The following is a 23,113-nucleotide window of genomic DNA, read 5'->3' as shown; positions in this document are numbered from 1 at the left end:
ATACACACTGTACCCTATACGTGTCTGAAAAAAATGTCTGAGATTCCGTTCAAACAACGGCCAACAAGGGGGGGGGTTCTCTGTCTCACATCTTACTTCAAGCGTCAAATTTTGCACACAGAATGGCTGTTCATTATGCGTACGGAAGGGCGTGCAGCTATTGTACATGTATACTGACTGTTCGCTTGCATCAGCGTATGCACACCTGCCAATGTGTTTCTGACAATGGGGAGACAGTGAGGTCGTACCGCTCGCCATACTCGGCTCTGCCTTTAGACATCAGGCGATCAAACGTTTTTAATAGATCCATGATTATTGCTAGCTAGTAACCGACCTTTTAGCCCTCAACCAACACCAGCCGACCTGTCTTTGCTTCAGCAGTCAGCCAGCAACTTGAACTTCCCCAAATGCCCGGAGGTGACCGAAGGGCCGATGTCCGATCCTCGTCTTCAAAATACTCCTGTTTCACGCTTACCTATGTATGATTCCGCAAAATGTTTCTGAAAATTAACATTTATTTTCTCTTCATGGTAGAGCTCATTAAATAAGATATAAAACAATAGATGTAAAAGGATCAATAATAGAAGACGGTTGCAAAACCCATAAAAGGAAAATCTTGTATAATGCATACCGTGTTAATTAATCAGAATACACGGATAAATCCAAAACAAACAGGACGTCAATTCAGAAATACAAAACGAAGAAAATCAAACACAGGCAACCAATTCGAAAAATAAAGTTATAGAGTAAATGTAAAGGTATCAGAAATAAACTGTGTGATGTAAAATCAGGCAAAGGGGGCAGAGGGAAAAATCGACATTGAAATAATGTAAACTAGATTAAAGATGATATACAGTTTGAAAAGAATAAATTTACAGGAGATATGACTTCAGTTTGCACTTGAAAATTTAGTAAGAGTTTGACCGTATAAGAGACAGTGGCAAAGAATTCCACATTTTGGGTCCAGAAAATGTAATACTGTTTTGAAAGGCAGTCGTTCCGTGTTGAGGTATATAGAATGATGAATAAGATGATACTCTGGTATTGTAATTACGTAAATTGGAAGAAGCATAAACATTTAACTACGAGCTCCGAGCGCCAACAAAAGAGGGCGCAAATTACCTGGCAACGGAGGCTCTGTTGGTGGTAACCGCACTTCGCTGGTTCACGAAGGAGTAGGAAACGCATGCGTTGCGTTGGCTTTGGCTACCAACACAAATGGACACTCCCTACCAATATGGCTCTTTTCAACAGATGAGGGGGTGCTTCTGCTCAAGGCGGATAGGAGAGTGGCAGTAAATTACTAAAATATTTAGACCTAAATAACGCGTGCTGGTAGTTCGTTGTGACAACAACTTTCTTTTGCAGAAGAATTTATTTATCTTAGTTCGTCCGAAAAGTATTTTCCCAGACAATATTATAATAAAAAGAGAAGTATTCGTGATGAAGATCCTCCAGAACAGAAACCTAAACAATATCTATGTCTGATCACTCCAATACTTCCAGAGATTTTACTCACAATTGCGTCGACACGAAGTTTCCAAGTCAATTTGCCATCAATAATAACACCCAAAGATTTAAGCCATTTTTTCACAAAATTAATGGTTTGTCTAATATGGTGTTAAAGTTTGATAAGTTACTGTGCTTATTATTGTTACTAAAAATCATGTAATGGCATTTATAGAAATTGAAGGATAAAAAGTTCGCTTAGCACCAGTCACACGTGTGAACTAATTCATTGTTAACTATTTCATGAAGGGAGACGTACGGAAACCCTTTAGGGCCATCAAGTAGAAACAAGTGATTTTTTTTTCAAATTTTCAAAGGATTTTATGAAGTATATTTTTTCAACTGAGCTTTTACCAGAAATATTTTTGTCCAAAGTTCGTTTGTACGATGTATATCCACTCTAGTTCGTTCTGAAAGGACCTAGTTTTAGGAACATCGGGTCTTTTTTGAAACAAATAGGTTTTGCGAGATATATTTTTGATCGAGTATGTTTTTATGAGATATGATAACGTGAAGTGAGAAAGTATTAATACTCACAGAGAGATGTATAAGTAAAGATGGAGGAGATATTCAGCTAAATTCTGGTTTATTTTCTCTGAGCACCGCGTTAGTGTCAGCTCAAGACGAGCGCCCTCACATTACTCACGTGAGTCGCCACTGGCTCCATAGGGAAATGCACGTGTAAACACGTGTGACGTCATCAGGGCATAGGCCCATTGGTCTCAGATGCACTGACTCTGTTTTGAACTGTTTCATTGAAAATGCACGGGAGTTCTAGAAATATATGTCCTTGCGACGGCAAAATATAACAGCGTTTTCTGCAGGTAAAAGATAGCCTTTTCCGTAATTTTTTTAACCGAAATTACAAGTGGACATGTTTTGTTAAAAGAAGCTTGAGTTGGGAGCGATCCTTCTGTGGCCCTTTTGTTTTTAAAACAGTTTATGTCTGCCTTGCTGCACAAACTGTGGTTGAAAATTGATGTGATCAACACTCTAGGGCTCTTTTTTCATCCAGCCTTAAAGCGAAATCGGCTTCGTATATAGACTTTTTAAAAACATTTTCAAATTATTCAAAAGAGCCCCGACAAAGTTTGTCTCACTATTAGGCCGCCGGACCGATTAATCGTTGGCTATGTCTGAATCAACTGGTCGGGGGCTGGGAATAAGGCACACGGTCTATGGGAGGATTGCATCTGCTAGTCAGTGGTTTGCACAGTCAAACCTGTTACTTCAAGCGGCAGCCACAACTTTCAAATGCACCCTTAGGCCCTGTGCAAATCACTTGGCAGCACGGGTGTTTGCTAGTGGCTGCAGCCAGGTACTGTAGCGTCGTGTGTAACCTCAAGCTTTTCAGCTCGGTCCAGCCCTTGAGCGAACAAGGGGCGGTTGTTGCTAAATACAGTCAGCCAATATACCTCTGAACATTTGCCGTCTGACCGCGGCGAAAAGACCTGATCAAATGGGATTGATTATCGGGCGGACACCACAGCACAAAACACCTAGAATGCAACCCGTTGAATCAACTAGATCTTCAACATCGACCACAAGCTCTCAGATCTGTCATTTTCCCAGAAGGTTTTATTGATTGAATAGTTAATAACAAAGTATGGCACCAACTGCTTTCACATTGATGATATTGTTTACTTTGTGCAAATTAATGGCTACATCGCGCCTATAACATTATTATACCAAAATGGGGAACAGTTGGGGTTCAGTGACGTGGTTTATCAAACTGGTCGATAGCATGGGAGGTTGGTGACTTGTGGATTCTACCAAACAAAGCAAACCGAATTTGTGGGGTGTGTGTTATTTTTCGTAAGGCCCAAATGAATATCATTCATCTAAAACACTGTCAAGCAAAGGGAAAAAAAGGAACCCTAATTAAAAATAAAGTTTATTACAACACTTTTTCTGGAGAAGTCCAAGTAAGCGATTCCTCGAAAATGTTAAACGCCTTATTTGAGATTATTCACACGTTTGGTAACTAAAACCTCCACACAATGCGTGAAGAACGCAATACAAAATTTTATCCAGTATATACAAATTATGTACACACTTTACATATTTTACTTTGTAATAGCCAACATGAATTTCTGATAATGTGGCGGTCCAAGTCGACGACGCCCGACCTGACCTTGGCAGACTCGACGAGCGGCTGTGGAGTAGGCCAGGGGTGCAGGTCCGTTCTGGGGAAGTCTGCCCGGCGGCCGCAGCGACTTCCGGTCACACACACGGACAGGGTTTCAGGACAGCACGGGAGGGGGAAGTATTGAGCCCTACACTCTCCACAGCATTTATTAAACACATACTGAACTTGCTTATTTTTGGTTAACTTTCTATGTGTGTTTATTCAATTCACTGTTAGATGGCGCGTAGGTACGTGCATGTAGGGCGTTTCGATTAGTGAACTAAATGAACAAAATAATTGCACCTGCCGACTGACTAGACGAATTTACGGGGACTGACTAACAAAACTGACATGAAGGACTTACAGAAAAGACTTGAAACACTGACTTGATCTTTCGAAGGACGAACCAGTCAAGACTCGAGAAGTAAAACGAGTAAAGATACAGTCGATCGTCGCCAAATACCTCACGTGAGACTCACTTTCCCGCCGCGGCGCGCGGGTTTATGTAGCTGTGCGGTCCAGACAGGGGCTGTGCGACATGCTCCAATCATCCACACTTGAAGACGTCCGGCAGCCACTCGGCAAGGCAACTACGTCTTGAATGAATAAGTATATAAATTCCAGAGGGCGCCTTACTGGTTACAATAATTTCGCTGCAATAGTTTGAAAGTGATATGGAAATAGGTAAGTTATTTCGACAAAACGTTACGAGTTTGTTTAAGTTCTTGATTTGAACTTTACTCGGGATTCAGAAAGAGTCGTCAGATTAAAATAAAAGTAGATCACGCACGGCGAAGTTTAATGTTTAATTACTCAGCAAAACATTAAAAATTGCGGACACTAAAGATAAGGTTTAATATTGATATGACGCTGGTTTTTGTTTGACTTTCGTTTCGCTCCAAACGCAAGCCGAAGCGCAAGCTGAAATCTTAATTACCATTAAGATAAACTTGTAACTACCATTAAGAAAATTATACCAACAAAATCATCGAGTCCCTTCAGCGGAAGCATCTGTTTCTAGCGATTTAGCAACAACGTGGAGAAGCTATAAAACGACCACGGTTCTGGATACTTCTTCACTCGTCAGTGTGACACCAACAATCAACCATGCAGCCTTACGTCGTTCTCTTCGCTCTCTGCCTGATCGGCCTCGGTGAGTAAGAATTTATTCATTTATAAAGTGAAAATTTCATACAGACACCTTCAAATTCGCTGTACAATGAAGACATTGAACGTGGGTCGAGCCAAGTACGCACGAGGAGTTAAGCTTACGATATCTGGTTGTATCCTCCTCCATATCTGGTGTTTTGGAAAATAAAGTTGTGACCAACTCATAGTTCACCAAAAATGTACACTAGCATTACGTAGGCTCCTCTTTGAGGAGTGTTTTTATTACCAAGCTGCTTTATATAATACATTAATTGATTCAGCAGTACAAGACTGAAGCGTTCATAGTAAAGTGTTCTAGGTTTACATTTCCGGACGCTCGATTAGAGATTCTTGGCTGGTGCGCGCGCACTTATCATGGACGGCAAACGCATGTCATATCCAACAATGACATTTATTCGAAACGATGTGTATTCGGTTCGTTTGAATACTTTCAGACTGGAGATACTACATGAAGTGAAATTTTTTGATGTACAGGGTGTTCTCAACACCAACTGGAAAAGCGAAATATATTTCGACCTTTGCCAACATCAACATTTATGATTCTCTCCCTTTTTCCCCTCATGTCTCGCTGTCTGTCGCCGCAGTCAACGGTGAGTTAATACAAACTGCATTGTGTTCAGATCCAGCTAATTTTACACACAAGTATAAACGCATGGCGGGAACCCAACTTCACCCTACAATCTCTTGCCTTCTAAAAGCAGCCCACACCCTCACAACGATGCTTCACTCATAAAGCGACCAAGTGCTCTGCTCATCTTAAACAATTTTTTTCCCAGTTGAGCCAACTTTCCAAATTCTACCGTCTTTTTCATAATGATCCAAATAAATTCATTCTGGTAGTCAAATTGCTTAACGTACATGTTAGTTGCCATACTTTGCTCAAATCTCCATTTGGGGGGCGGGGGTGCTTGTTGGAAAATACGCCCATAGCACTTTTTGTCAGTCCATGCTATGTGTATATCATCCAAAGTGACGGTGCCTATAGGTTACCTTTGCACATACATGTACATGTATAATGACCATTAGTTTCCTCCTTTCAGCTAACGCTGTCATCACCTGCGACAACCACCCCTGCAAAAATGGCGGCACCTGTATCCAGGAGATCTTTGACGAGGGGTACAGATGCAAGTGCCCCATGGAATACTACGGCACCAACTGTGAAAAACGTAAATTAGTTCTCGTATTCCTTGAAGCTTTAAGAAGAATAATTTTAAGGTGTAGTCCCAACAGGAACATGAATTCCGTTCACCAAGAGAAAAAGTGCATTTCCAAAAACATTTCCATGTTGCATAGACTCAAAGGGTTAAATAACCCCGTCTTTGTTTGCCAATTTATGCCCTCTTAGTTAAAGGGAGGTTACACCATTGGGTTTTTGTCTTAAATTTACAAGATTGGTTGAGTTAGGGGTGTATAAAATTAACTACAGTTTTCATTCCACTGATTTATCTCACGTTTGAGCAAAATCCATGGACTACAGGGTGTTCTGAATGAGCAAAGAACGTACTCCAAGGGCCCATCTGCTGAAGAGCAGGCATGACATTTGAAAAAGTCTAAAGAGCATTATTTTTCCTCAGTCAAAAGAAATCAGTAAATTTACCTTGAACTAATGCCTATTCGACAATGCAAAACTGTCGATCCAAGGGAAAATCTTCATCGGGCGGTAAAGTACGTGACTCGATCCTACAACATCCCACCCATGTGTGTACGCGAATATGCTTCGAGTCATGACCGCACTTTGGCGTCAGTTAACACGTCAGTGGAAGTCTAAAGTTCATTCTCAGTTTGGCACAGTGGAAATTATATCTGGAAATACAAGAGGTTTAACGTCTGGAAATCGTAGTTTTTGTTGACGAAAATCCTCTCTGTGCACTGAGACCGGAACGGCCGCCATGTTACGGTTTGGACCATACCATTATGCTTCAGGGATGATAGTGGCATTGCAACATTTTGCGAAAAGGAAATCTCCCTTTCGTAGATAAAATTTGACTTTGAACTGATCCAGTTTGTTTTGTTAATTTATACCTAACATTCTGTTACCTCTCTTGTTTCAGTTTTCAACATGTTTTGTGAATTTCGCCTGTGTATTTTCGTTGGTTTGGGGATTATCCACTAATAACAACTCCTACCACATTCAGTGCACACAGTTAAGATATTTAAAACGAAACGAATTTTTATATGATAGTCGGCCGACCATCCTGAAAAAAGAGGGGGGGAAATCCATTTTCTAGAAAACGATACCACCTTGGGCGGAAATATTTCACGGACTGACCGAGGCTGTTATGTACTTTCTTTCAAGTTACATTTTTAAGGAGGATCCCATGTTTGTAATTTTGCCAACACTGTAACCTACCCTTACGAGTTCGACACACGGGACGATTATGTGACTATATTTTTGCACAGGCAACGACAAGTGTGACACCAATCCCTGCTTGAACGGCGGTTCGTGCCAGGTGTCTGGGCCCTCCCAAAGCTGCGTTTGTCCACCTGACGCCAGTGGCAAAATGTGCCAATACAGTGAGTGACCCATAGGAGCGAGAAGAGAAATTATGGAAAAAATAACACCCACCAAAGTTAGTGAGAGCAATTGAGTAATTTTTCAATGATCGAAGGGAAACTTGCTAAACGCTGGGGCAGAAATGTCGCCCGAATGCCAACCAAAATGTAGAGACGCCGTGTGAGATGCATGCATTTCCCTTTTCTCCACCGACAGGACCGTGCGATACGAAGCCCTGCGGTACGGGGGAATGCTTTATCGTATATGAGAACATATACTTCTGTCTCTGCCCAGACGGCCACGTCTACAAAGACTGCAATGGGTGAGTAGGTCTAAACAAAATGTTGCCAATTCAGAGATCATGTGGGATAGACCCTTTTCCCATACACGGGCCTCCATCTTTGGACAAACTACCTTCAGATATCCATCTTATTCATATTGTCATCTCACTTCATCACTAACTTCAACTACCTGGTTTACTGTGGTGCACCATGAGCGCCACGTTTAGGCGGATACAGCGGTGCCTTAGAAATTTTCTGTGTTATCATGTACATTAGCTATTCTGATTATACCATGGCAAGATAAATAGGACCCGCCTCCGCCGGTTGATCTGCCGGTAGCCAGTACATCACTGTTCTTAAGTTTACCATCTGCCTGTGCTGTAAGATGTTTCTGTCAATCCCTGAATTACCACACAGACACAACGGCATAGCAAACTCCACTTAAAAAGGAGACATTATTCATGATCGCTCAAAAATTCAAACTAAATAGCGTGCAACCCTGTGTCCCAAAGACTGCAGAACTGACGAGTGTTTGCGTAAAATTTCAGTTTCGCATTAACGTCGACTCTCTGTCCACAATGCGATTCGAAAGGTTTTGTTGTGCAAGATGGCACACTCTGCCATGAATCGCTTCTTTTTAATATGATAGTCCGGTTCTGATTGTGTGCCTCAGGTTTCTACAATTTATTTTGCTTTCAGGCATGACGTGCGGAAACCCTCTCCCTAGCCGACTGGGTTGTAGGTAGTTCAGCTGTTGGGATAGGCCTATGTCCACAGCAACCGAAACGATCAGTCAACGACCACCAAGATGCCCGCAGTTATTCAGAAGCGTTGAAAATAATTCCAATATAGACGCTTAATTTGAATTATTTGCTTGAATGATTTCAGCACCCCGAGGTTTAATCTAAACACTGTCAACTGTAAACAATGGCACTTTGATCATCATTTAAAGAACGATATCACTTTTTCTCCACACTCTTGAAAGTGGGGAGTCGTTATTAGTCTCTTATTTCATTTAGAATCCTTGGCATTAAGTTAATTAAAGAAAAGGTTACAAGTCAATATCTGCTTTGGCAAGTTTCACTTTCCTGATAGAATTTACCACCTTTTATTGCATGCATACTACAGCTTCAAACGTCTGACCGACAGTTACTGAATTAATCGATTGCATGGAACATTAATCGATTGCATGGAAGATTTGTAATCATATACCAAATAATATCTTTTAATGAAAGAAAAGAAGAGCAAAAAGAATCAATGTTACTGTTGACGTGTTTCTTAAGTGTTAAAAAAGGGAGCCGAGAAATTAACGTCGGGTGAGCATGCCTACGGGATTTAGCGACCCCGACCGGCTTTCCTGTGAAGACTTACCCATCACCGATGGCCTTTTGCCAGTCATCATTCAAGGCATCGTCCATTCTTCTGTAGCTTTACCTGAGGCAGCAGACTGGGATCTGGAACGATCCCAGACTTCGACTCGTGATCCAGTCTACCATTAAAATTTGGCCCTCAGTAGGCTCCGACAACTTCTTGTGCTCCAATCGGCGTACCGTGCGTTGATCGGCTGGATTAGACGGAGATGTCTATTGCGAGAATAGCGCCAACTTCAGATTTTGGAAACAAAATGGCTGTTCATTATAGGCCTGTGTACGCTTGGGCGTGCGGAATTAAAAGACCAACTGTGCGTGTGCACAAACGCACACACTTGCCATTTAATTTCCAACAATGGTGACATTCATGTCGTTATACTCACACTATACACGGCTCTTCTTGAGCATGGGGAATAAGCCTTTTGCGAGTTAAATTTGAGTAACATCTGGTACACTGAGTTCTTTAAATTCACGTGAACACAACAATTTGAATTCTCCATACAAAAACCACTATTGCTACACTCTAAAAACGTCCGGGTCAGATTGACCCAGAATTGGGTCCCATTCGGTATGACTCATTTCTGGGTCAAAATAATTAATCAAAATATTTAATTTGACCCAGAAAAGGGGCCAATCTGACCCGGACGTTTTTAGAGTGTATACCTATTGATTGGGGCAAGCTCTTGCATAGTTACATAAGAGACGCCTTGCATTTAAACACTGTTTTCAATGGATACGAAGGGCACAAAGGAACCAGTCCATCCTAGAAATGGTAGTCGCTATGCAAAAGCTTGTCCCGAATCACGAGGTATAGCAACAGTGTCTTCAAGTCTGGGGAATTCAAATTGTTACGTTTATGTGCAATCAGATAACTCAGTATACCAGTTTTTATTCAACTTTAACTCACAAATGGCTTACCGAACGTTTAATTGTCCCATAATGGCAGCCGGCCCATAGCTGACCTTTTGCCCTCGGTCAACACCAGCCGACTTGCCTTTGCTTGAGCAAACAGCTTGCAAACTTCCCCACCGCCCGGAGGAAACACCGAAGAACCGACGTCCTCATCCTCAACTATACTCCTGGTTCAGGCTGTTTCTAGACAGAGTTGCGACATGAGTGCCTCAATTGTTGGAACCAAAATGGTGGCTTTTGCGTCAGTGCACATGGACAATACGGGCGTTTCAAAATAGTGTGTCTCCAATAGTCTGCAGCGCGCTGGCCAATGCGCGCAATCGCAATGCGCGAAATCTGTTGCCCGATGTGAATCGCCCGTATTAGCACAAAATAGCTACATGCTGTACTGCACCCAAAATGAACAACCATTTTGGTTCCAAAGTCTGAATTTGGCGCTGCTCTCACTATAAACATTTCGCAGAATGCATTTACCGGTATAAAGCCTCCTTTTATTTGCTTTCCCTGCCGATTTAGTTGCTTTGAAAGAGATACTGAATCTGGATGTTAAACGTTCAGGCTTTCATTGTAACATATCAAGAATCCTTCTCTCAACCTGGACTCGAGCAAAGACTACCCTAGTAGACATGATCACAGTATGCATTTTTTCTTGGAATGCAGGTTCTTCGTGGAAACAACATCCCATCTTTATTTCAGTAAGAAACAACACGGTTTACAAAATTTTGAGAAATGCAAAATCATAATTTTTGTCGGAGCATTATGTGTAGGGCCTACATTTCAAGATGTGCACTTTTATCAACAAAGATGAACAGGAAAATTGAAAATTATATAACGGGTTTTGCCCTTACCAAACGTATATATTGATAAACACTATATGCTCAGTGCTTGTCAGAGAGCTAATGAAAAAGTTCACAAGCTTACTCGGGTGGGACTCGAACCTACAACCTCCTGCTTACTAGTGCAGACGTCTGAACCACTCGACCACCGAGCTTGCTGGGGTCGGCTGGCTGGTCCGAGGAAAATTGAGCGTGTCAGTCATTTTCTGTCCATCCACCTTGATCGTCGAAGTATATCACGGCTTTTGTTCCTCCAGATTTGGGGGTTTAACGAAAGCAGGTCATAAAGACGATAAAAGGTAAATGGACAAAAGTACGCTCGACACAGCTCTCCGTATCAAAGTGGTAGTAAGTTCACCCGGCAGATTTTCTGAAACTGGCATTTCAAACTGAATAAAATAAAATCCCACTTCGGTCGAAACTGAACAGAATTTTTTAATTACATATGAAGGTCGAATTGATCACCACGAATACGGCATTTCATGCAAACGGTAAGTGAACTCACCAGAATAAGTAAATTCATCAAAACGACATTGATAGAAGGAAAAACCAAAACAACCAACACTTAACAAGACATGGACAGTTACAACAAGTTAAAGACCCCATTCTTTGAAAATTATCGAATACTGCTTGTAAAATCGTCTCGTTTCCAGATAGTCAGAGAGATTTTTTTCCAGAGGGCGGCCCCGGACTCTATACCATTTTCCGGTAGTTTCCATCCAGCAACAGAGTCCTGTGGGATTTATCTGGTTGCCTTCATCAATAGCTTTGAGAGCGCCCCCTGGAAATACAACCCACGAAATCCGAGTCGGCGAAATTATAAACTTCTACTTCGACAGTGCCGCTGACTGCAACAATTATTGCGCGTTCCTTTAACATGTCTGTTAAGAAGGGGGACATTTTTTTCGTCGTCGGCAGATATTTTGAAGGAACATGATGATTCGTTCCAAATTCGGCATCAGTAGACAGACTTTTCAACAGAATATAAGACGACCAAAATTTCACAAACATTATTCCGAGCGCACTGGGTAATTTTTCAGTTTCTTGATCGACGTGGGGCCGTTCTTTCTCCTGGAAGAACAGCTTTACTGTCTGACTATCTGAACTCCTCCTTACCTCTTCCCACTTTACTTGCTGTTACTTGCACCGCAGATCTCGGCCAGGGCCGGGTCTGCGGCTCAGCTCCCTCAGACGCTGGTCCGGACACCGCCTGGACCGGGCTTCGCGTCTCAGCTTTGTCAGGCGCTAGCTCCGGTATTGCTCACCCCGCCAGTCGCGTTGGCGGTAACAGCAACGCTGTCCGAGGATCAGTCCTGTCAGGGAGACGGCTCCGGTTCCGCGGGGTTCGTGGTGCCGAAGTCCGGTCAGCATCAGCTGCCGCAGATCCGCTGCTCGGCTGGCACATTCTCGGATGTGTTCTCGGCCAGCCGGGTCCCGGATCAGCATCAGCATCAGATGTCGCGGATGCCCTGGGCGCGGAGCTTACGGCAGGTACTGACGTCATGGTGCTGTCATTTCTTCTTGTCGTATTTTTTGCCATGATGTCTACAATGTGAACCAATTAAATCCAAGTCAAATGCTGAATGACAGAAAAAAGGTCAGCCATAAAGTGCAGCACTTTATTGGACGAGCAAGAAACAATCTTTTCTCGATCTCAACTGCTCCTCCTTTTGGACCCTTCGTACAGTTGGTCGATACCGGGGCTACACTGGCAAACATCTGTTTTGCACGTGTGTGCTTTTTTACCTCAAGTAAAGCAATTCCGTACGCAGGTCGAATTTTAAAACATTTCTCATTTTAGCTTTGCAGGCTTTCTTCAAGCCGAATTGCTCCTCAGACAACCGATTTTCACAGGTTAACATTGTATTACCGACGGGCCCACATCCGACTTGAATGCAGTCTACCCGGGGATTCAATTTCGAGAGCATGCCACTCGGGCCCGGGATCTGGTTCCCGACGCCCTTCGCCTAGTTCTCTCACCTGTGCTGTTTCTTGAGATTCACTGGCTCGACCTCTGTCACGTTACCCTGGGTATGATTATCACTTGTACTAGGAGTGGATGTGACGGTGGTGTTGGCTGCTACTTCGAATTCGCCTGATGAATTCGATGTCACATTGAGCCCCTCAAAGTCGCCCTGTGCGGTTCAAAAGAACAGGCATTTTATACACAATGTCACGTTGTATGTAATGACGTCAAGGTTGAACCATTGAAAAAGGCCTACAGTAAAACGAAATCAGATTTCTTTTATAGAAATGAAATTGCCATACCTCGATATTGAGAGTTTCATTAGAGTCTACTGTCTTGTTATCCGCCACCGTTGAGGGCGTTACAGTGGTTGCAAGGTTCACCCCCAGGGTACAGTTGCAGGGGTCGTCACCATGGTAAGTGACTCGGATCGCTCCCTCGACGTAGGGGTAGGTCAAGAAGCTGTACGGCATGCTCAGGTGATACGTCAGAAAACCGCACCTGAAGAAGTTGCGGTGAAGGTGTTAAGGCCAATGGAAGACTAATAGAATACAGAATTTGCCGATTACCTATCTAATGACGGCTGAGCTTCGCTGTTGTGGTCCTTCGCTACATCAGTTAATCGACAGTAGAGGCTTTGCGTGGTTGCCATCTTACAGGGCAGTTGTTTTGTGTCACATGGAATCCTCCTTTGTGCATACCCTGCGGAACAAAAGCACTGGCCTGCAAGATGGCAGCCATGCAAACCCTCTGCCTGGCTATGAACCAACGCTTGTACAATGTGAAGATTTCATAGTCCTTTCTGAAACTAGGCTTACCCTTTAACTTTTGAATTGGCCATCTCGGAGTCCATAGCCAACAAACTGAAAAAGAAGCACCAACTGCGACCGCATTTCGACGTTAAAGGGAGAGATTTACTGCTCTCACCTGTCATACACCAGTATATCGTCCTTTCTCCCGAACAAGGCGTTCCAGATACTGCTGAAGAAGCCTTCCTGGTACACGGGGAACGTCACGAGCTCCCTCAGCTTGTAGGCGTGGAGCCAGGCGTTCCAGGAGTTGACCACCAGGAAATTGATGTCCAGGAGGCCGTCCTGCGCTAAGCTGTGCCTCAGCGTCTCCAGCCTGCGGGAGGAAGTGGGCCGAGGGGCAAACAGCAAATAGCGGCGATTTGATTGAATTCAGGACTGAGAAAACCAGTCAGGTCGATCCGACGTGACTTGCCTGGCCAAAAACGTAATTTCAATCTTTATTCTTATAAGACAGCTCGTACGCGTCAGGCTGGCAAGGTTGAGTGTTTTATCTCGTGGTTGTGAAGTGCTAACTTGTCGAGATGACAGTTTCCAACTATATTAGAAATCAATAAATCTTGTTAGCACGACTGTGTTCTTATGCACGGAAAGCACAAATAAAACCGAATTTTGCCGGTTCTGCATTCAGAGAACAGGAACAAATGAGCCACTCTGTGAAAAATACGTTCTGAAACAAAATATCGATAGTTGATTTCCTCGGGAAATTTCCAAACCAAATAGGTCTAACGCTCATCAGTGTGGACCAGGATTTTTAAGGATTACCACGTGTTTAAACCCAACTTGAAAACAACAATGGTTTTACTGAGCATGAAAACAAGATTTCGCAATATCTAAGTTGTGACTTTCCAGGTATCATGCCAACATAGGGTGGTTTTCGTCGCAATACATTTCTCCTTGGGTCCTGCTTCAGCCTAGAAACCACAGCAACCGTGAGGAAATTGTTATCTTACCCGGAAGCCTGGGAGAGACAGAAGTGTCAGGAAGCTTGAAGCAGGGCCACCACTGTCACGTTCCCCCGGCCTGCCTCCATCGGGTTCACTCCCCGGGAGCTCCAGGCGGGCGGCGTGACACACCGCAGCGGCGAGTCGAAGGGGTCCACCAACACCCGGCCTGCGGCGCCACAGGCCAGGTGGGCGACGCAGAGCAGAGCCGCTAACAACGGCGGTACCCTGCGCGCGGCCGGACCCATTATTGCAAGGGTTGGAGTCTGGTTAAGGCCTGGTGGTACAGAAGACACCAAATTAAATTTAGAAGCAACAGCTACTTCAAACAAGTACTATCCACAAGTGCACGTATGTTCGAGGCCGTCATAATATGACGAGAAATGGCTAATTTCGTCAAGAACCTGTGATTTCAGTCTTGTTATCCAAAAACCAGGTAAGTATAAAAATAAAGCAGAAAGAATTCCATCTCAGGAAGCAAAAACAACCGGCATAACGTGAAATTTTGAATATAATAAGCTGAAGTCCGCTTCGTTGATTTCACTCTAGTGAAACGACATACCGTAACGGCACACTGACTTATTTAGGCATTTATGTCTCATTTCATATGTGCAGCATTTCACGAGGACACTAGCTGCAGTGAATTTTGATTTTCTCCTAAAATGAAAAGGTGTCTAAAACAACATACCTCAGACAGGCCGAGTTCGATTCGGAAAGCTGACTTCAAGAGGAAAAAGCTCGTCTGACGCTGTTCCAAGGGACCACGGAGTATTTTTTTTGACGTAGGCCCTCAGAGCAAATCTTGAGCACAGTGCAACTTGATCTACTTATATGTAACAACCTGTCGTGCGATAGGCCATTTACAATCTACAAACACTGTTATCGTCGTGGCATGTATTTATACAATGGCCGTTTCGAGCCTCAAATTTGCACACAATGGTGTGCCTCTGCCAGGTTAGGGATCGTCTGATCACTAGGGTCAGGGTCGGGGTCAAAACCTCTGCACTCAGTACTTCGAAAACCTCGGATGCTCGATCTCTTGATATTTCCGACAACTGCATAAACAGTTATCATTGTAAAACGCTGCAGATATTGCATTAGCAGATGAGGAGTATCGAAATTAAGCGATTTAGCGTCGCATGCGTCCGGGAAAATACCACTTGGGACCAGGGATTCAAATATATACTCCATTTTTCCCATGCAATGCGAAATCTGAGTCAAAATGGGGAACCTTGATTCCCCATTCTATTTTATATTTTCAACTGCAACTACTGAAATATATCCGATCACACCGGTTGCCCCCTTTCGAAGATCAATTTCCAGTCTGCAGAAGCCGCGTCGCCCTTGAGCACTCAAAAACGCAATGTAGGCCTAATACATGTATCAAGTGCGACGTGTCAGAAAGAAAGGTTGGGCCGATTTTTCAAGCTTGGATTCTGCCACCCGCATTTTTGGCGTCGAAGGAATGCTGTTGAGACGTACACTCCTTTGACAGCTTCGAGAAAAATTCCACTTTGTTAAATCAAATTTTATTCAGTCATAAATCTGCCCTGGGTAAGTCTGTACTGCAAACATCTCGCGGGCCAGAGAAGAAAACCCGTCGAACGGTCTACAGACGTGTACCAAAACTGCTTAAAACAATTTCCAGGATAGGACTTCAAAGTTAACTCCCTAACATCAAAAACAACATTAAAATATATATCCCGTGTCTTACATTCTGCCAGAAAAGTTGACCTGCGTGGGAGAAAAGTTTGGTGTGTGTAATGTATTTGAAAGCATATCAATTTTAGCAAATATTAGACTTCTCCACACCTGACAGCAAAATCACTATGTGACGATACAACTTTTGTAGGTTATATTGTAAATATTCTGTAACATATCAACAAATATGTTGCAAATAAAACATTATATTTTACAAAGCACTGCACAGTACGGGCGATTCACAATAGTGCGCCAGCAAGAGTTTGCAACACGTTGGCCAATCATAACGCGCGAAATTTGTCGACCTTTCCAAACGCGCACTGGGTCGACAAATTTCGCGCATTGTGATTGGCCAACGCGTTGCAAACTCGTGCTGGCGCACTATTGTGAAACGTATTATTTCCTTACGAAGCTGCAATGCATTTTATACACACTTCATTGTTAATCATAATGTAAATACTGTACATAGTCACATACATTTTGACCTTTGCGTTACTACACGTTCTACAGATGTTTTTCATTTTCACGGGTGATTTAAATGTGATCGGTGTGTTCACCGTGAGTCAAAAAGCAATTCTGCAGAAGGCTTCTTCCACACACTGAAGGCAGTGATGTAGTTGAGTACTTTTTAAGACTACCAAATATTTAACTAGTTAGAAGGGAACAAAGCTGAAGTACATCGGCATTTGATGGTACATGCATAAAGGTAAGATTACAAAGCAACATAATGACTTCAGGCCATCACTGTTTGATTAAAATTAACTTTTTAGGACAAAAGTACCCGGCCGAGAACTTTCAGAGTACTTTTCTCCTCAAAACTTCAATTTTACATAACTGGGAGTGTCTGAAGTCTAACATTTATTTTGTAATCTTACCTTTGCACATTTACCATCAAATGCCTGTGCAGTCTGGCTTTATTCCCTCTTACCCAGTTCAGTATTTTGCAGAGAATGCTGGTACTCGGAAAGTACTCGATTACAACACTGACTGAAGGCCAGATTGAAACTTCTGAGGCTATACATCGGACTCGGCCTATTAATTCACCGGTACTGCCAGCCGGCTGAATTGCCGGCCAGAGGGGAATCAGATAGACTTCCAGGTAGAATGCTTACCAGCCACAGACACGATTCCGGCTCACCAGCTAGCCTTCTTATTTACGCCTGCCGTAATAAGTCAGAGAAACAGAGATGGTGAGTTAATTTCGAGGGCCACTACCTGGCCACCTTACCGACCACCGAAAGACAGCTAGCCCGCTGGACAGCCCCATCAGCAGGCCGGTATATTCACAAAACACACAACTTTCCGGCCAACTTGACAGTCCAGCCTGCCTTGGAGGCCAATGAGGAAGCCAGCCTCTGCTTGACACGCCAGCAAGAAACCAAGAGATCCAGAATGCCGGCTGGCCAGCAAATCGGGTAGGTAAAATCCACTGGCCAGCCATTTGGCCCCCGAGACAACTGACTAGCTGACCAACAAACAACTCATCCATCCATGTGCTAGTTGGATACGAAAAGGAACTTAAACAGCAGCCAACCAGCTGGCCGACCCGCCAATCAACCAGCTACTCCGACCACCATCTATATGCAGCAAGCTGACCACTGGGCCCCACCCAAAAAAAGCCAGGCAAGCATCCGCCTCGAGCAGAAGTACCCCCTCATCGGTTGAACAGAGCCGCGTTGCTCGGGAGTATTCACGTTGCTGTAACGAAGTGACTCCAATGCTTGCGTTTCCTAGTCATTTGTGAACCAGTGATGTGCAGTTGAGCCTCCGCTGATAAGGAAAGAGCCCCTCTCTTGGTCGAGCTCGATGCCATAGGCCTTAGTAATTATCCCCTGAACCCCCCACCTTCAGGAAACAAACCAGCCAGACACAAATTTCCAAAATAATTTACATATCGGTACCAGCATCTGTTCTAAATTAAATATATCGTTGCTTGACTAATATACAACGTACTGCATAAATATTACATTCATCACTAACCATCATCTCTGTAAACCTTTGAAAAAAGAATTGCGGGAAAGACATAAACAAATCTTAGAGTAAACAACAAGTAAACATTGCTTTTGAAAAGTTGCACATCAGTCTCTGCAGAAGAAAAAAATCTAACACTATCTGTGCCATAACAATTACAAAAGAAACTTTAAGAGGTTAACTTGATTCAATCATTGGAATTCTTCATTAACCAAATTTAAAAAGACATTTTTCCATTTAAAAAACTACTATATGTCAATCCAGAAAAATACCTCAGCTAAGATGGCACATCAAAAAAACATATTACATCTCTTACAAATGACATGAAATCCGATAAAAGGTATAAACACATACATACAAATATCAGCAAAACATGTTTTCAGTAAGAGAGTGAAGTTTGAAATAAGCGAAGTGATACAATATACAATTATTTCAAAGACGAAACACAAAGTGTCTATTTATGTACACATTTGGCACGACAATTTCTACATCCTTTCTACAGATTACTGGCAGGAGAGCCACACAAATCAAGTTGGACTATTTGAAAATTGATGCACTCTTAAATTGGTGCATTTGCTCTTTCAGATACTCACAGACACACAAATGATAAAAATAAACTTTTTGAGTTATTGCTTAACAAATTTCTGTGTTCACAGGATCCTGTTTACCAGAACCAAAATTCGGAAGCATTCAGTAGCACATTATACCGACCATACTAATGTGTCAAAAAGTCCCAATGAGTCTGGGCTGCAAACATTGCGTGTGATCTTGCCGGGCGATGCAATAACATCCACTGCAATTCCGAGCTGGTGTCGTTTGGCTGGTAGCCCGCCCATGGCCATTCCTCAGGGCATATGTGGGTCTCGGGGAACCGGTCGCTGCGCACTCATGGATAATACTTGAAGTCGGCGTCAGTTTGTCTGCTGTCTATCTGAAGTTGGCATAGGTCTGGTTCTCCTCCAAGTACGTATTGAGGACTTCATAACAGAACAGGTACTGGTCCTGAAAGGAGATGGAATGAATAAAGTATGTTGGGTAAGTCCATTTTTATAACTCAAATAACCTCAGAAACGTCAAGAGGTTTTCCGAGTAGGGGTGGGATCTCATCCTGCGTGATCTAATCTGGTTGACTGAGCTGGGTCAGGTTGATTGACCTGGGTCATGTTGACTACTCGATATCCTGTTGACTGACTTGGGTCATTGTTAACAGACCTGGGTCATGTTGATTGACACAGGTCATGTCGACTGACCTGGGTCATGTTGACTACTCTAGATCCTGTTAACTGACTTGGGTCATTATTGACTGACCTGGGTCATCTTGATTGAGTTTTGTCATGTTAGCGGCTCTAGATCCTGTTGACTATTTAACCTGGGTCACTGTTGACTGACTTAAGTCATGTTGACCAACCTGAGTCATCTTAACTGACCTGGCATGTTTATCTCCACAATGTTTCCAAACACAGAAACAGCTCCACAGCTTTACAAGCTCCAAAAACATCTTCAGAAGCAGGCACGGAGACTGAATTCCGATCGTAGAGCCCTTTTAATTAACCTGGATCACGTTTACTGACCTGGCTTTCAACCATGTTGTGCCGACTCCGTCGCAGATTCCTGACAGCGTGGAAAACATCCACAACTTTCTCCTCTTTCAGTTTCTCCAACGATGCCATCGCTGTGCAGAAAATACCGCTTCGACTAACACCATCACTGTGGGGAACAAAATCAAAAACGACTTGCACGAGATGGTTAGTCTACACACGAAGTACTCTCTATTATCTGCTGGCAGTGAAGAACAAAATGAAATGTTCTTGATCTCCTGGACTGTTTGAGGACTGTCAACTTCTAAGTTTTCCGTTTCTGTGTTAGACGGTATAAAATGTGACCATAATGTGTGTATTTCATAGTCATTTGTGACCTAGCAGAGTGCAGTTCCTATGAAAGGAGCTTCCGTTGCCGGGAAAATTATGCCATCTCTTGGTCCAGCTCAGGGATCATTGCTGCAAAGAGTCCACAGATCAATCAAACGGCAATAGTCTCAGATTTTAGCCTGGTGTGATTACTCACAGGCAGTGGACAGCGATGCGTGCGTCCCCTCCAGTCTGACAGTGGCTTTGCTGGACCAGCTCCATGAAGCAGAGGAATGGGACGATGGAGGCCGGCGTCTCCTCCTCGGGACTCCACTGCAGGAACTCAAAATGGTGGATGGTGCGAGGCTTCTCTGACTGAAAATGGAACAGGGTGGATACCTTTTTAACGGAGCAGTGCTGTAGTCCAGACCATCTCAAGGCCAGACACATGACCATGCACAAGACCACATACAAGACCAGACACAAGACCAGACTCAAGACCACTCACCAGTCACAAGTAACAGAGTGAACAATGACAAAGGAATGCTTTTGTTGCAGTTTATTTGAATAGCTTGTGACTTGAATGCAGACTGGAGGTTGTGTGTTGGTCTGCCAAAGGCCTCAGAGAGTCTTATGATGCCCTCAAGAGGTCTTGACCACGACACCGTAACAGTGATGCAATGGGTCAGACTGGCAGAGTCAGCACTTGGCCAATTAATGTCTCCGTCATGGTTTGCTGAAAGAGCTGGCAACTTTTACGTGGGAATGGCTGACTTGTATAGGACTAGAGCACAGAGCCAAAGTCAAGCCCATCATATGCTATCCATGTCCCATGTAAAGTCACAGACCTGCCTCCTACTTGCAGAGCCATGAAAGAAGGGGTTGGTACCCACCGCCTTGGTGGTGTTCTTTAGTTTGAACGTCCTGGCTATGGTGTGCTTGAAGTCCTTGCAGTCGCGGAGTTGGACCTCGAAGATGCCCAACTCGGCCGTTTCTTCTGGATCATCAATCCAGTATGGCGCGCATGTCTGTGGGCACGTACAGTCGATACGATCACGTCATTCTTACATCAAATGGAAAACTATCAATGAAATTGCTAGTCATAAGGCAATAATTGGTTTTTTAATTCTGGCTGGATCCTACTGTCATTATGTGCTGAACGAGAGCACTTTTTATCAGGCATCAGTGATTCCTATGACAACTGACACAAATGGAAAGAAAAGTAGTATCAGAAATTGACATCGCCGGCTTAAAAGATCAGTCTACAAACTCTCCAATTTGGCATCATATAGACCTAAAATATGATGTCACACTCTGCTTACACATGTGCTTTCCTATGGGGACTTGATAAATTGTGTCCCATTTCGGTGCTGTAGGAAAGCACATGTATAAACAAAGCGTGATGTCATTATGTTACAGTCTACTGAACTTTCTGACAACAACTTGCCAAACTACAAAGCCTTGAACAAAAGTTATTCAACACTGAAAACTTATTCCTGATTCTCTTCCAATGATAGACATTGATGACGCTGCATAATCGAGACATTTACATACCCTCAAAATCAACTCTGAACTGCGACCTTTTGTAAAAATTAAACACTTACAACTGATGATAAAACCTGATATTCTGTGCTACGACGATTTTGTCATTTACCTCGTCAGACCCATCTATCTGATTCAACATGACGATAACCCGTGCGTTGTAATCGTAGACCATTCTCCAGAAGTCCACCACCGTGTTTGGCAAAGGGCTCTGGGTGGCCAAGAAGCCGTCTTTCCGTTTGTATGCCTGCAAGGTAACGATCGGATCAATTGACTGACTTTCCATGTATGACGCTGGTGGTAATGATTTAATAAAGCAATTAATAAACATCACGTGGTTCAAGGATGGATGGCTGAGGGAACTACTTTGTCAACTTCCAAAAACTTGGAGAGGTTATGTCAACTATCCATCCGAAATAAATCTACTTATACTTGTTTTACAACAGACCTCGTCTATTCAATTTCAATTACAATTTCAGGCACATTTTAAAACACACTGATTGACATACATGTGTACCATCATTATTTCCTTGTCTCGCTTGGGCATTCGTACCTTACCAAGGTGCCAATTCCACAATTCAGTCACACAGTGAATGAATATAATATTTCTGAGGAAAAGTTGACTATACTTGCATATTTGACTCGTGCGTGGTTCTGGGCATACTTGCCTGATGAACAGCAATAACAGCGATTGGCACTGATCAGTGAATGGGCCAATGAGAGCTTGGCTCTCGATCATGAATATGTATGAAGGATGATAAGTATGTACGCAGTATGCATCAGACACAGGCTGCAAGCTGAGCACAGCTGGACACTTACATCAATGAACGACGCGTTGATGTAGTTTGTACTGCCTCCCTCTCCTGGTGACATGAGGTAGGGCCGACTCTTGTCAACTGTAAAGGGACATGATTTGGTAAGTCTGAGGAGCTACGAACCAAATGACTGCAGTAAGGTCTCTTATACAAGAAGCTTGACGTGGAGGTTGGTTCGTGATCCGCACAAACACAGACTTGTGATGTACTGTCAGCATTCTTACTGTGAATCTGGAAAAATTTAACATCCTTTCCTGCTGGCAAATTTCTTTGTGAATGTTTTGTAATGCTGTGTGTACCTCACTTTCGCAAACACTTTTAGTACCAGAACGCTTGTCAACCTGACTGCTCTCAGACTTCTGTCGTTGTGTATAGTGAATTTCTCTTAGGGGTTAATACATATTGACTTGTGCTCATTCCGTTGAAATTGGTCACACGTAGTATGTACCATTACCTGCTCCCAGTGCGTGCTACAGTGCACACATACTGAGAGCCATAGGCTATACCTCCTGCGTGTATTCTACTTATGTAAGGGCTTGAGGCATAGGCCACCATTACTTCTCCCTCTGGGGTGGGCTGTGGACAGCGCCCTCTGTAGTTATCATACCTATATCCGGATACTGGTTGTGCGGTGATACTCACGAGGGATGCAGTCGTGGAACCGGTTCTTGTCCTGGTTCAGCTCGTTCCTCCCGCCATAGCAGTTGTCCTCGCTCGGAGCTACAGACATCGTGTCCAAGACCTAACAGATGTATGAGACAGGCAGCCGTAAGCCGACTATCGACTACACCACAGAAGACAGTGTTTGTCAAAAGAGA

The 23,113-nt window shown here is 43.4% G+C and overlaps 3 protein-coding genes and 1 long non-coding RNA gene across 7 annotated transcripts in view; 1 reads left to right on the top strand and 3 right to left on the bottom strand.

Annotated features, from left to right (window-relative positions):
- Positions 1–278: 278 nt before the first annotated feature.
- LOC147797119 (uncharacterized) lies at positions 279–4,673 on the bottom strand. The gene is made up of 3 exons (XR_015427368.1): positions 4,002–4,673; positions 1,123–1,268; positions 279–475 (listed from the first exon to the last, which is right to left on the bottom strand). It is a non-coding gene; the product is annotated as an uncharacterized LOC147797119 (long non-coding RNA).
- Positions 4,674–5,807: 1,134 nt separating this feature from the next.
- LOC110985226 (hepatocyte growth factor activator serine proteases-like) lies at positions 5,808–8,836 on the top strand. Its single transcript, XM_022246093.2, has 4 exons — positions 5,808–5,973; positions 7,208–7,321; positions 7,518–7,623; positions 8,282–8,836. The coding sequence occupies exons 1-4, from the start codon at positions 5,823–5,825 to the stop codon at positions 8,307–8,309; spliced, it is 399 nt and encodes a 132-aa protein (XP_022101785.2). The 5' UTR covers positions 5,808–5,822; the 3' UTR covers positions 8,310–8,836.
- A 1,658-nt stretch (positions 8,837–10,494) lies between these two features.
- On the bottom strand, positions 10,495–15,337 carry LOC110985140 (selenoprotein Pb-like). Its single transcript, XM_022245939.2, has 6 exons — positions 15,108–15,337; positions 14,429–14,696; positions 13,594–13,791; positions 12,969–13,167; positions 12,681–12,835; positions 10,495–12,245 (listed from the first exon to the last, which is right to left on the bottom strand). Exons 2-6 carry the CDS (start codon positions 14,665–14,667, stop codon positions 12,212–12,214), a joined length of 825 nt encoding a protein of 274 aa, XP_022101631.2. The 5' UTR covers positions 14,668–14,696; positions 15,108–15,337; the 3' UTR covers positions 10,495–12,211.
- Positions 15,338–15,926: 589 nt separating this feature from the next.
- The window catches only part of LOC110985139 (receptor-type tyrosine-protein phosphatase F-like), a 60,142-nt gene continuing 52,955 nt past the window's right edge, over positions 15,927–23,113 (bottom strand). For all 4 annotated transcript variants that reach the window (XM_087144241.1, XM_087144240.1, XM_087144242.1 and 1 more), the window contains 7 exons: positions 22,938–23,037; positions 22,300–22,376; positions 21,593–21,727; positions 20,832–20,966; positions 20,156–20,313; positions 19,663–19,798; positions 15,927–19,093 (listed from right to left, as the gene is read on the bottom strand). In XM_087144241.1, coding sequence (XP_087000367.1) covers positions 19,019–19,093; positions 19,663–19,798; positions 20,156–20,313; positions 20,832–20,966; positions 21,593–21,727; positions 22,300–22,376; positions 22,938–23,037 — 816 coding nt within the window. In that variant the 3' untranslated portion in view covers positions 15,927–19,018. The remainder of the gene's footprint in view (positions 19,094–19,662; positions 19,799–20,155; positions 20,314–20,831; positions 20,967–21,592; positions 21,728–22,299; positions 22,377–22,937; positions 23,038–23,113) is intronic.

Source organism: Acanthaster planci, linkage group LG12 (assembly GCF_054643075.1).
Source record: "Acanthaster planci isolate LZ-2023a linkage group LG12, COTS_SCS, whole genome shotgun sequence".
Taxonomy (NCBI): Eukaryota; Metazoa; Echinodermata; class Asteroidea; order Valvatida; family Acanthasteridae; genus Acanthaster; species Acanthaster planci.
Note: the sequence above shows the minus strand (reverse complement) of the source record. Positions and strands in the feature narration are given on the sequence as shown.

Excerpts from the sequence above, each read along its gene's own strand:
- LOC110985226 (XM_022246093.2), top strand. The coding sequence starts at position 5,823 with ATGACCATTAGTTTCCTCCTTTCAGCTAACGCTGTCATCACCTGCGAC. Across the intron at positions 5,974-7,207 it reads CGGCACCAACTGTGAAAAAC|GCAACGACAAGTGTGACACC; the intron begins GTAAATTAGTTC and ends ATTTTTGCACAG. Across the intron at positions 7,624-8,281 it reads GTCTACAAAGACTGCAATGG|GCATGACGTGCGGAAACCCT; the intron begins GTGAGTAGGTCT and ends TTTTGCTTTCAG.